This window comes from Acomys minous (assembly GCF_964271855.1).
Source record: "Acomys minous genome assembly, chromosome: 9".
Classification (NCBI taxonomy): domain Eukaryota; kingdom Metazoa; phylum Chordata; class Mammalia; order Rodentia; family Muridae; genus Acomys; species Acomys minous.
The window spans coordinates 32,584,594-32,598,918 of record NC_140490.1 but is presented as its reverse complement, the minus strand read 5'-3'; the positions used below and the strand labels follow the sequence as shown (position 1 = coordinate 32,598,918).

Genomic DNA, 14,325 nt, shown 5'->3' with positions numbered 1-14,325 from the left:
TTTTGCAAATTTTAATTAGGTAAAATTTGGGCTCAGGACTTTGAGAGCTTAGTCTAGAATCACAATTTTATTTTTTTAAGGCTATTTTCTTGCTTCCTTTCAACCAAGCAAAGGTTACCTGACTAGGAAAGAAGTTATTCATGAAGTTCTTAAGAACTTCAAACATTTTCACTGAAAAAAATTACCCCAAAAATATCTTGAAATATTTATATGTTGAGGACCACAGTAAGAATTCACTTCAAAGCCAAACCATGGTTTTGTGTGGAAAATATTATCTTAAAACACGCAGCCTCCTTCTTGTTGCCCCTTGCATAATAAAATAAGAAAGAAGAGAAAAACGTGAGAATTCCATAAAATACATACGTACACAGCCAGGAGGGTTGTGTTCAGCATGACAAAGCACTTGTGCCCAGTGTCAAACACATTCCAACCTCCACTACAGAGGAACAAAGCTCCCATTGAATCCTGCAGAAGTAAAGTTCTTCCGACAAAACAAAGTGACTTAACCAGCACTCATAGTGGAGAGTAGTCTAGAAACTGTTTTTTCCCCCACAGGAGAAAATGACATTTCAAATTCTAACACAAATCACAACATGGTAGACTGTGTCTCCTAGTAATGTCAGAGGTTACACCCATAAAGTCTCACCAATGTGACTGACCAAACCTGAGCTGAAAAAGGACAACACCAGCACATCAAAGAAAGTGGACGGAGAAAGACCAGGAGGTCTTAACTCCATACAAAGCACCACAGGCAACTGAGGAACACTGAGAGTGGGAGAAATAGTCTTCCAAAGGGAAAACACACCAACTGCCTATCCAATATCAAATTATCAGTCCTGAAAGTATATATATGAGAAAAAATATATAGACCGAGCAGGTTATATTTAAAAACACATATGTATACGCATATATACACATGCATATATACATCTACACATTAACAACAATTAACGATAAACAAGGACATTAATTTGAAAGAAAAAGAGGTACACGGGAGGGCTTGGAGGGAGGAAAGGGAAGGGGGAAATGATGTAATTGTGTTACAACCTCAAAAATAAAATAAAGTATAGATTCAACAACCTCCATTAAGGAACACTCCATCTCTAGTTCCCCTGTACTCCCTTAATGCCACACTCACAGAGTCACCATTAACACTCACAACGAACAAAATGAAGTCAACGTGCCCATGATAGTCACTAGGCCAATTTTAGCAACACCTATTTATTTATACAGCGAAGGTAGTGAAAAGGTCAACCAAAAATTCCCCTCCAAAGCTACAGTTGCTAAGCAACCCTCCTTAGAAGTTCTGCAACATTGCTCAAGCATATTGCAGGTGCCACCAACTGGATTCAAAATAAATATGAAGAACATCTTACCTGGTCACTCTGAAGGGGGTATGGAGATCCTGTGCTTACCGTCTGGGGCTGGCACCAGAGGCTGATTCTATATTACTTTGGTCGGTTCAACACACATGCTTCTTTTACAAGAAAAGGATACGGCCAGGTACCACAGGCTTCCTATTCACCAAGGCGAACGACAGCTCGGTTTTGAGAAATACCACAGAGGGCTTGATGAGGTGTTGGCCAAATCTAAACGACATGGTCTCACAGTGAAATCTGAAAGATGAAATAGTGCAGAAAATAAGCATTCAAGAGAGAAAGCAACAAGGTTCACGTGCTACTGTAAAGAAGGCAAATCCCATTAGTAAACATTTTTAGATGCAAAGAGGATGCCATTTAAACTGGGCCCTTTTCACCTCCCCTCAGATGAACTCCAGGTAAGTTCTCCTGGAAGTCCTCCTAGAATACTGCCATCTGCCCACCATGCTGTCCTAAGTCCAGTGAATGCCACCAAGTGGCAGCTGTAGGACAAAGCTGCTTTCCATGCCTAAACTCTCTGGCCCTTCAGGTTGTCACCTCAAATCCACCAGGTCCTGTTTGTTGAAAACTTACATTTGCAGCAGTGATCTTGTCATCTCTGTTAATATGGAAATATCCATTGTGAAGTGCTGAGTACAAACCTAATTCTTAAAAGCTTCTTTCAAATGGTTTTTTATCTTTGTTTGTATAACAGCAATTTAGCACAAGTACAAACACTGTCTGACCTCACCTACAATTACAAAACACACATTCCATGAGAACTATTGCAAATGTAACTGCCAGAATCAGAGCGAAAAGGAAGAAATGAGCAAAAGAGGGTTTCAGATGAGGCTAGTTTCCAGCTCGCCCAGAGACAGATCAGATAAGGAATGCTAGTTTTTCCATGTCCTCTTTTGAGTGGCAGGCCTCGTGACAGCCCTACAATTGATATAAAATGTCCCCCGTGTGCTGATGTGTTGAGCACTTGATGCTACTGTTCTGGGAGGGTTTCAAACATTTAGGAGAAGGGCTGGAGGAAGCAGAAGACTGGGGCTAGGAGGGTGGGTTCTGAGGGGTCTATCTGCCTTCTGGAGGGTGTCTCTCTCTGTTTGCTCTGGCAGGAGATGACCAGCTTGCCCCCACTGCCCAGGTTTTCTGCAAACTAGAACTCTTAAACCTTGAACCAAAATCAGCCCTTGCATCTGCAAATTGATTCTAACAAATCTTTTGTCCCAGTAATAGGAAAGAGAGTGAATGTTGAGGGAGAATGAAATAAAATTGGGCACTTGGCACATGACCAAAGCTACCCACACTGCAGTAATAATCCTGGCGATGTGTAGCCTACTTGTGAGTGATCCCTGCTTGACTACGGCCCCTGCATGAGTTTAAGTCAGGAGCCGCTCCCTACAGAATCAATGGCCAGAGACCCAACCTACAAGAAACACAGAGATGGAAGATGAAGATGAAAAATTAGAAAGAAAAGTATGAAGTTAGGAAATGGAAACCTATTTTATAATGTAAACCAGTAAATGCATAATGATTTAATGAGCCAAACATTTTAAGGTGAGAGCCTTAAAGCAAAAGTCCTGCACTGTAGGTGCACTCTGGTGCTCAGGACTCAGATGGGCAGACTCAAGTCAAGGACAGAAGTACTGGTTTTTAAAATATGACCAGCTCATAAAAATTAAAGCTTGGTCAGGCTTTCAAATACTGTCTAACCAAGTGGCTTTTTGGGCATGCTCTCAGGAAGGCCTCAGGTCTCAGGAATGTGAATTCACATTTCCTATAGTTCCAGCCACATTATCTTGAATTTTCTATAGGTGATGCATCACCGTGTTCTGTAGATAGCACTCTTTTTACTGTCCAGGCCTAGGTCTTAGATACAGACCCAAGTCCCCTTCATCCCCTAGCACACTAATTCTTGGGAGAAGACATGGGGCACAAAGTGAAATAATCAAAGACAAATCCTTCAGCTGGTCACTGCCTATGCTACAAAAGACCCTTTCTTAAGGCTGAATTGTCTAGTCTGTTTGAACTTAAGCTACTAGATTCTTCCCCCGAACAGAGTTAACACATCAGCAAACAGAGACACAAGCCCACACCTAATGACATTGAGTACCTGCCTCACTATGCTAGAAGGAGCAGTGTCTCTGACATTTGTTTCCATTTAAGGATAATTGGACAAATGACTTAAACACGGGCCCTAACTGCAGAGCCGCTGTTACCCAGAGTCCTTGATTGGCACTTCTTTGGGCCTTATTTGTCTTTTGTTTTTTCTTTTCATCCTCTATGCTCAAAAACATTCTATCTCCTCCCAACTCAGGGATTCACTGTCACACAACTAATATACTGTTTATCTTCTTTATAGATTTGTGTGCATGACTTCCATATGTCAAAAGTATGGAATGTTCTCAAAAACATTTAATTTTGCATGAATTATTATTTTTTTAAAAAAATCTCATCTGTTTCTTAATTCTATTCTATCCCCTCAGGGTTTCTAAAAATAATTTCTGGCTGCTCATTTCTTCTACAGCAATCCATGGTGGCTTTTGTGTATGGTCTGCCCCTGCTCAAGAATTAGTCTAGCTACACTATTTTATCACAAATTCCACTTCTATCCAAATGCACATCATATCCGCTTATAACAGGGCTTTATGTTATAACCTCACCCAGCTTTTCTAAGATATTTCTAAGAGAAAAAAAAGCCAGTTTTCCTTCCTAAGGGCAGTACACAAAGGCTGTGTTTTCTTCTGTCTCTTGCCACTACTTGATACAGTCTCCTTCCATGCCTGGTATCCTCAAGCACAGTTCATCCACTTGCTTTCCCAGGTCCCCACCCAAGCCATTCTTACTCCCACACCTAAATGACATCAGAAAATGACACTGCCAGTTTGAACTGTGTAATCGCTATGGATGGAGGAAATGGTACAAGGCCTACCCCTGCATGAAGAGCTACAAGCAAATAATGGCTGCCAATAAAAAGAGACCTTCTTCCTCTGTGCTGTCTTCCTCAGGGTATCACTTCCCAAGGATAGGACACACGATCCCAAGTGGTCAGCCCTAAAATACATAGAGCAACACTAAATGGACTCAGCAGACTGTAATTATGTGAACATGTGTGTGTGTATCTATGTGTGTGCATGTGCGTGTGTGCGTGCGTGTGTGTAACAATAATCAAAGAAGAATATGAGGTGGAATCAAGGGAGGAGTTTAGAGTAGAAGAGAGAGAGGAACAGAAATTAGGGAATATGGTACTCATGTATAAAATTCTAAAAATAATTAAAAGTGGCATCTCTTCCCTTTAACGCATTTGTCACTTACTATAGTGTCACGTATACTTTGCCTCCCACAAATTGCTGATTTATATACTTCATCCTCATTTTTACAAGTCACCTCTCTTCTATTTCCTAATTTTGCAGGGTCCATAGGATGGCCTAAATGTTCCACATGATAAATACATTTTTAACCATCTGTTAATTTTTCTGTTAATTGCTCTAAGGAAAAAAACTCACTCTTTTTGTTATATTTAAAAATCACTAATTTTCTTTTGATATTTTTCTTCACGATTCTTATTGAACAAATCTTTCTCCATCATAGGGTCACCATTGTGAATTCTGGCCTTCTCTTCTATGAGCTATATAGCTTCACTTTTAACTTAGAGGTGTATGTGCCTTGGGAAGTTTTGCATAAATTATGCAGTATTAGGGGATGGAGAGATGGTTCAATGGTTAAGATCACTTGCTGCTCTTCCAGAAGACCCAGGTCCAATCCCAGGACCCCGTAGCTCACAACTGTATGAAGCTCCAGTTCCAGGGCATCTTGCACCTGCACAAACACAGTGTAGGCAGAACACCAATACATATAAAATAAAAATGAATCTTTGAAAAGTAAATAAATTATAAATATGAAATAGTTTCATTTTTCTTTTTTTATGAGCCAAGTTTCTTATACCGATTTCTGAGAACATTCCCATAGAGACATAGGAGTGAGTCTATGCCAGATGCGCTAAAACAGAGGCTGCTAAATTATTTTCTATAAAGATCCAGGTGCAATGGGCTACACAATCTCTTATAATGACTTACCTTCAGCATGTAGCATGTATACCACCATGGTTATGTCTATGTTCTAATGAAACTTTACTTATAACAAAATGCAAAGCCTGGGTTTAGCATATAACCTGAAGTTTGTCAATTCCATATATGTCATTACCCCTTCAAAATTATGTGGAGAGATTTGATTGTACTGGACTTAAATTTTGATGGAGGGCAACGGGACATGTTTACAGTATTCAGTGGAGATACGTATGGACACCGCATTGTGGACTAATGCCATGATGAAGTTTTGGTCATGGTCTCTCTCTGATGTTGTAGGCACTCTGGTGCCTACTGGTATACTGGATTTCTCCTAAACTCCAATACCATACTATAAGTGGTATCTTATTATTGCCTTAGTTGGTGACTAGTTTCTCCCTGAATGGGGGAAAGACCAGGCTGGCCTCAAACTCACAGTGATCCACCTGCTTCTGCCTCCTGAGTGAATGCTGGGATTAAAGGTGTGCGACACTACACCCAGCATAATTAGCAGATTTCTTAAAATAATTAACTATCCATTTACTTTTATGATTACTCTAGTCCTTCACAGTATTTTATTCTCTAGTACGCAGTCTTATTGGATTTCTTGGTGTTGTAGATGACGTTGGCCAAAAGTTTTGAAACTAAACTTACCAAAATCTACCTAAATATGCTGGTTTGGTTTACTTATTTTAAAAGAAATTTTATGCCTACTTTCTATGGTTTTAGCAGCAGTTCTCAACCTGTGGGTCATGGTCCCTTTGGATGTCATACTACCCTTTCATAGAAGTCGCATATCAAACATTCTGCATATCAGATATTTAGATTATGATTTGTAACAGTAAAAAAATTAGAATTATATAGCAGCAACAAAATAATTTTACAATTGAGGGTCACCACAACATGAGAAACTATACTAAAGGGTCACAGCATTGGAAAGGTTAGGAAATCTCTGCCTTAGAGTTAAGCAAAGATCACTTGTCAAGCTGTGCCCCTTTTCCTACCACAGGGGCAAGTTTGAAAATCATTGTAGGGGCTGGAGAGATGGCTCAGAGATTAAGTACACTGACTGTTTTTCCAAATGTCCTGAGTTGAACCCCCAGCAACCACATGGTAGCTCACAACCATCTATAATGAGATCTAGTGCCCTCTTCTGGCCTACTAGCTCAATTGCAGGCCGAGAGCTGAATTTAAAAAAAAAAAAAAAAAGACAGGGTAAAGGAAAATCATTGTAAATTGTTTAAGTTTCCTGATTTACCTAAGTGATTATTCTTGTATTAATTTCTATGCCTTTTCACAGCAATTTTAATTTTATTTATAAAAATAATAATTTAGTGTAGTTAAGATCATAATTGATCATTCCTTTTATTGCTTATTTTGAATTTCATCAAAATGTGAATATTTTTCAGCCCATCATTCAAGGTTTATCTGTAACTTACTAAAATTATTTTACAGAAATGACTCATGTTCTTGGATTTTATTAACTTGACTTCATTATTCATTTTCTACACTTCTGTTTCTTTCTTGAAAGATTCTCTATCCTTTCTCATTCTTCAAATTAGTGGTACTGCCGTCTTTGTACTTACTAGGGGCAAACATGAAGCGTATGCTGGCTCCACCTCCATTTTTCTCCTCAGTAGCTACAGCTACCTGTTGCCCTCAAACCTGCGTGTTAGCTGGACCTTTACCCTGCTTCCATTAGCCCTCAGCTCTCAGGACTGTGGCCTCTGTCATGAGCTTCTGCTTAATTTGAGGGGTGTGTCATAGTGTGCCTTTTAGTTTCCAGACAGTGGCTTGTTAGTAGGTCTGATTACCACTCTGTAGAGAAGAGAACAATTTTTGCTGTGTTTTTGCACTTGAGGCGCCTTGCTGAGCCATCACAGAGGAACCATGTCCCTAACCACACACACGCTGCAAAACGAAATGCATTCAGCCATAAATAGACACTGTAGACTGAATTCATTGTTGTCCAAATCTCTGCCTCTGCTTTTCATCTCTGCTTCATTAGTTTATAGTGGAACTGCGTTAAATCTCTAACTATGGTTGTCAAATCAATGGCAGAAGCCGTAACTTCCAGTTCTGTACACCATGAAGTCATATACTCATATCTATGCTCTGACTTGTCTCACTACTTTAATTGTTTTGCTCATATTTGACATATATGGACTTTTTCTATCATCCTGTCTTCAGCCTGGACTCTTTTAGTGGCTTTTAAAACAAAGAAATAATGTATCCTCGCATCTTGTTTTCTAGTAGCAAGGATGCCTGGTGACTGAACCCCTTATAGTCTTCTCACGTACAGCTGTAAAAGAAAGTTGGCCAGGTGGGCGGTGGTGGGCACGCCTTTAATCCCAGCACTTGGGAAGCAGAGGCAAGCAGATCTCTATGAGTTTGAGGACAGTTTGGTCTACAAAAAGGGTCCAGGACAGCCAGGGCTCTGTTACACAGAGAAACCCTGTCTTGAAAAAAGAGAGAGAGAAAAAAAAATTGGCTGACATTTAGATTACTGTTTAACACAGAATGTTCTGGTTTCTCATCTCAACATGAGGTCTACATAAGGGCCTAAGCATGGGATTATATGTTAATATCCTTCAATTATCATAACAAGTTATCATAAGGCCTAAGGCGATCGTCCCCCTCCTCAAGTCTCCAAGGCAAAACTTTCTGTCCCTTCTGAGTCTCTGCTGGCTTACAACAGTCCTCTGTGCTCCATGGCATGGAAACCCATCACTCCAGTCTCAGTGTCCCTGTGCTTTCCATCTGGAGGTGGCCTTTTCTGGATGTCTTCACATCTTATAGTAATACAAACTGAGGACTGAGAAGAGGGCTCCGTTGGTAAAGTGCTTGCTGCCTAAGTACAGCCTCCAGTGAGAGCCTTTCTCAGCACACAAGGTGGGTGCGTAACTCCTGAGGATAGTACCTCAGGCTGGCTACTCTACATACAGGCACAAAGAGTGATCACACATCTGTACGCACACTAAGAACAGCGCTAGGAGAGAAGCCAGTGTACTTAGGGCCCAGCCTAACCTGCATCAAGACATCTGAGGTAACCACATTTGCAGAGACTTTACTGCCAAGGAGGGCCATATATTTTCATTGGGAGGGCATGGGTAAGCTAACGTTTCTGATTCCTACTGTTTTATACATCATAAAGTATGTGTGAGCTTTTTGGTTCCCATCACATTCTTTAGATGTTTGGTCTATCTTCAGACACCCTCTGGCACAAGTTAACACTACAGCCTTTCAGAGATTCTATCTGCTTCTCAAAACACTCATTTCCATCTTTCTGTATCTGTTTTTTCCCGATGTCTTTTGAAAGACATTCTTAAATCAAAATCCATCCATTTCTTTATCCATCCATTTAGCTCCCCAAGTTTCATTTGAGGTTTACTTCTAGCCAGTTTTCCCTCTGTATCTTGGCTACCCCACCCCTCATTTGCCTCCTTCTGAAGGTTCACTCTTGCCAATAAACTCATATAGTTCTGTTACGTGTTTTTGCAGAAGCCTAGTCTGCCAACAATTTATAAAGCTAGATGCCCTCTGATCTCCTCACTAATCCTTTTTGTCCTTTGATGAGAGACAGAACTCAAGCCACTTCCTGCCTGGAGGAAGCAAGAAGAAATGGAGCCGGAGTTCAGAGCTCCTTTGACTTAGCTGCGCAATCCCCTCCGACCCTCTGCAATGCCACCCACATCGCAACTTTGAACATCTCATCTAAAACCAGGAGACACTGGCATAAATTGTGTATAGATCACTGCCACGTGGCATAGGCAGCCCAAGTAGCAATATGTTCAACTTTCTCTCCAGTGGTCTAATTCGGTCTCTCTGTTAATTGTAGAAAGAAATTCCTTGGCTAATAGACCTATGTTCCCAAATTTTAATTTGAATGAAGAAGACTCTTCCCAGGGACTGTAAAGAGAATACAAGTACACAGCTGTGGTGGAAATCAGCAGTGTGATGGGAAGAGGCACGCACCCACGATCTGAAACTGTCTGCAAGACTGAGATAAATAGTAAATATTTTACTCTCGTATGAGCATGGCAAAAGTCATTTTATTTTAGGCTGAAGTAAAACGGCTGAATTTTTTTTTCTACCAAACAAGGAAGTTGGATGTGCTCTGCTAAATCTCCAAATGAAAATAATGTCCAGGAAACCCTGTTTCATAGCAAATACGGAGATAATGATCTCTGGAAGACAGAAAATTAAAGACTCGGTTATGGGACTCACTCAATGGGTCATACTTCTCGATTATGTTTATTAATAGATGTTAGTCAATAAAGAAATCTGAGGGACTTGGTTTCCACTCTAGTTATAATGAAAAAAGGAAGTAGGCATGCTAACCAAAACCATGGTCTTACATGTATAGCCTTCTTTCTTTCTTCTTGGTATTCTGTGGTAATAACTTGCTTTTTCTTTTAACTGAAAATACGTTTCCGGTATCAGCTAAATCTCCCATTTTTCAACTCATGAATGGTATCATCTTCCCACCTCCCTCCTCCAACTGACTTGTGCCCTCCCCCTCTTCTGACCATCTGCTAAGACTCTCTCCCATCACTCTTAGCAGCCAGGATGAGGACATGAGTTAGTGCTTCATCTTCAAAGTTAATCAAATGGAAAGGGACACGTGCAGAAATTTCTGTTCCTCATATACATAAGTCTGAGACTCGGCACAGCTGATTAGTTTTGTTGCTGATAAGAATAGCTGAGCCACAGACCCTGTACAATAAGGTTCAATGGCCACAGTGAAAGATGACAACTCATTCCAGGCTCGAGTCAGGTTTATTCCTGGTCGGCTTTTAAATGTTATGCTAATGTTTCACTAAAGCTGCCAAAGGCTTCAAATCTTCTTCCAAAAAGGAATAGCCAACTCCAGAACTTCTGGGTGGAAAAGGGCCTTAGATCCAGCCACCTCATTTCAGAGATGCTAAGCATGTCCAGAAAGCAAGGGGCCTACTCAAATGAGCACCGAACGTCAGTGGTCTAGAGGGTACTGTTTAAGGATTGATTAAACTTGGGACCCTAATTTGAAAGGCTAAATTAAAGATAACACACTTTGTGGCATCTCTTAATACTAAAGCAGTGAGCAGCTGTGAGCAATCTTACCATATGAGGTTCAGCAAAAGACTCAGAATGCAAGCCTATGTCAATTAATTTCACATTACTTCTTCCAGCAGAGAACACTATGAACTGACTTGTTTTGTTTTGTTTTGTTTTGTTTGAGACAGGGTTTCTGTGTAGCCTTGGCTGTCCAGGACTTGCTTTGTAGACCAGGCTGGCCTTGAATTCACTGCAATCCCTCTATCTCTGGTTCCCTAAGTGCTAGGATTAAAGGTGTGCCCCTCCACATCCGGCTTGAATTTCCATGTTTACTTTTAGATTTTGACAATGTAAAGACCGTTCAAAATCCATGACCCAACATTGGAACCTCAGGACTTCCAGTGACTGCAAACCTACTAAGATGAGAAATTCTAAACCACTGGTTACTACGATGCCACTGAATCCCACCTTGTGGTTAATAACTCCCTACTCCCTACAGCAAAGCATTTCCCTAGGAGGAAGGCAGAGTTGGTACGTGTCCACAAGCAGCCTAGCTCTTCAGGCTGTGGCCTACTGACTAGTCACATGTAGCTTGCCTGAGAGTCATAAACAGTGCATAGTCTGCAGCACAACACAGGTGCACCCTACACTGCAGAAAGCGTATCCCCAGAATGGTAGCCAGAAAGCCAAGCTGACCCAAATCATCGTGAGAACTTTCAGAAGGACCACAGTCTTAGGCTCCGTAACTCTAACAGAATCTCTACAAGGATGAGATCTGAACAGCTCCAGGGTTAGAAAGTCTTGAATACAATAACTGCTTTTATTTTTTTTTTTTCAATCTCTTGTACGACTATGGCATGTTCCTTAGCTTGCTTGCTTCTGTGACACAGGGCGCCAGTACCTTCCTCCCACAAACCCTCTTAAACATCTCATATTTGGTTAACTGCTACGTTTTTACCTCAGCAAAAAGCAGCTGTGGATTGTTTTTTTTTAATAGATAAGAGCTTTTGATTAATACAAAACTTAATACTGGTAAGAAACTAGGTACTGTTATTATCCTTGAATGGTTTCTAGTCATTAAAGACAAAACAGAGTCTGGCTTGGTACCAGGTAGATGATGCTACCTCTCCATGTATGCCATGTATCAATTAAAAACTAGCATATGCAGGAATGGTGGCACGCCTTTAATCCCAGTACTTGGGAGGCAGAGGCAGGTGGAACTCTGTGATTTGAGGCCAGCCTAGTCTACAAAGTAAATCCAGGACAGCCAGGGCTTGCTACATAGGGCTTGCTGTCTCAGAAAAAAAAAACAAACAGAAAACTACTAGCATCTAAGTAGCAGAATAAGCAGTGTTCATTTACTGTTTCCAATCTATTCAACATAGCCTTAAACCTTGGCATTATACTAGGAAAAAGGCACTTTGCACTGCTTTCATGGACCACTCTGATTTTGTCACTTACAACGATTCCTAGATTTAAAAATTACCATGTTCAAAAGATATCAAACTTTCAAGGCTACCCAGATCTCAGGACATTTTTTGTAATGTTTTTTAGTCAACAGTCATGTACAATAGATGGCTCATTTCCATGTAACTTTTGTCAATATTGTACATGCTCTAATTCGATAAATCTGTTATACAAATTGCCATTACTTAGGAATACAATATAGAGGAAAATGACTTCTTCAAAATGTCCTAGCTAAAGCAATCTACCATGAACACTAATGTCTCCTAGGCAACCAGGAAACCAAACATGACAAAAAAGAAATGCTGCTCCTTTTGTTAGAAGAATGAAAAAAAAAGTGTGTTTTCTTTAAGCTAGAAATTAAAGATGTTATTCCATTAGAGCTGGGAGTGCTAAGGTTCATTGTGAAAACTAAAACAATCTCCTATTTTTATGCCCTGACAATACTCAGTGAATGGCAAAAGTCTAGATTAACCCTTTGCCAGCCATTTCTAATGGCTGGAGGGAATCTGTATTCCAGTGTATCTGAAAGCTAAAAGCTCAACTGTGAACCAAGAGTGGAAGTGAGCTTGAAAGCAGCTGGCTAATAGATCATAAGACTAGCCGCAGCAGGACCAACGGCTCGTCATCTAACTGAGCAGAGCATTCTGTGCTGGCCAGCCTCTCTGGTGTACTCCAACGATTTGGAAAACAATCGAGGAACATAAAGGAATGGCTGGAGACATATATTCAAGTTTATGTGATTTTTAAAAAGTTCTTAAGCTACACATACGTCACAGTTCCACAGAGGCTAGCATAAGGCTCCAAAAACCATGGCGAACCAAATTGAAAGACAACTGGAAGTGTCTCTGAATTTATACAAACTGAAGCATATCTATAAGTTCTTGTTAATGTAATTTTAATCTTTGTTTACCTTATCTAAACACTTAAAAAAGAACATAGGATACTAATTTATTAAAAGAAAAGTGTTCTATTTAGGTAAATTGACATACTTTGTCCTATACAATTTTTAATGTTTTGAATACTTCTAAAATTCTGTATGACTTAAAGAAGCTCACATTCTGGTGTATATGTACACACACACACACACACACACACACACACACACACACATACATACACACGCGCACACACCTTAAGGAAGCCTTATACAATGTATACACTAATACAGTGTGTTACACTAATGTATATATGGAACGTATAGATATATGTACATATAAAATACTTAACATATGTAGTTTTGCTTTGACTATGTTTTCATTTCTCTTGATCACACACCTGAGTAAAATCCTGTGTTACATATAAACCTGTCTTAATTTCTCAAACTTCTATAGTGACTGTCCATTTCAAAGTCCTTCATGTACGAACAAAAGGCTCAAGTTTTCCACACTGCCAATACCTCACACTCAGAACTTCAGTGAATTGTTCTGGATAATACCTAGACACTAGGGACCTTTGTTGTTTCTTGTTTGATTGTTTTATTTTGTTTTCTGTGACATGGTAAAGTCACAAAGCTTCTTATTTGCACTATTTATCTACAACCCCTAAAGTTATACCTAGTGACCATGTTGCTTGTATCACTCTGGAGTTCTTTAGACCTGTTTCATTCTTGTCACACCCCATGACCCCAATAATGATATATGCAACAAGAGAACAAAAGGCAACTATGGAAGACAGCATCCTATAGCAATCTCATGTTTCTTTCCTAAGGATAGGACATAATACACACACACACACACACACACACACACACACACACACACACACACACATTTTTTTCAAGACAGGGTTTCTTTGTGTAGACCTGGCTATCCTGGAACTTGCTCTGTAGATCAGTCTGCCCTCAAACTCACAGAGTGCTGTGATTAAATCAGTCAGTGCCAAGCCTGCTGCATACACAAGTGAGGCCTCCCATTCCTCTGCTCTAGAGCCAGCCAGGTGAAGAGTCTCCATGAGCAAGGCCCATGCTCCAACGCTGAAGCACTTTATGGATAAGATGTTATATTGTGCTGTGTACCCTACTCCTGGCCCAGAGTCCCGAACCCTAGAGGCCCACTGTGGCCTGGGACAGACATGTGAGACCTCTACTCACCTGGCCTCTGCCTACACCATACCCCTGGGCAAACAAGGCAGCAGTGAGTGACAACCTCCCTCCCTCTGTACACTATCTCCCAGATCACAGCCATAGCTGCATTCCCAGAGGCCTAGGACCATAAAAGACCACCAGGTAAGACTTGCCCCCCACCCCCAGCCAGCCAATCCCACCAAAACACTACCAACAGAGGTAAGCCACACTTTCTCCCAAACATGCCATTTTCTGATCCACAATTACCTGAGGCCTGCCAATACCAGAGACAACCAGATGGCTAAAGGTCAGCATAAGAACACAAGTAACA

The 14,325-nt window shown here is 40.6% G+C and overlaps 1 protein-coding gene across 1 annotated transcript in view; it reads right to left on the bottom strand.

Annotated features, from left to right (window-relative positions):
- Positions 1-14,325, bottom strand: part of LOC311605058 (uncharacterized protein) — a gene marked incomplete at its 5' end in the record, with an annotated part of 775,689 nt that overhangs the window by 104,135 nt on the left and 657,229 nt on the right. Inside the window, one exon of the mRNA XM_084795350.1 lies at positions 1,377-1,616. Coding sequence (XP_084651476.1) covers positions 1,481-1,616 — 136 coding nt within the window. The 3' untranslated portion in view covers positions 1,377-1,480. The remainder of the gene's footprint in view (positions 1-1,376; positions 1,617-14,325) is intronic.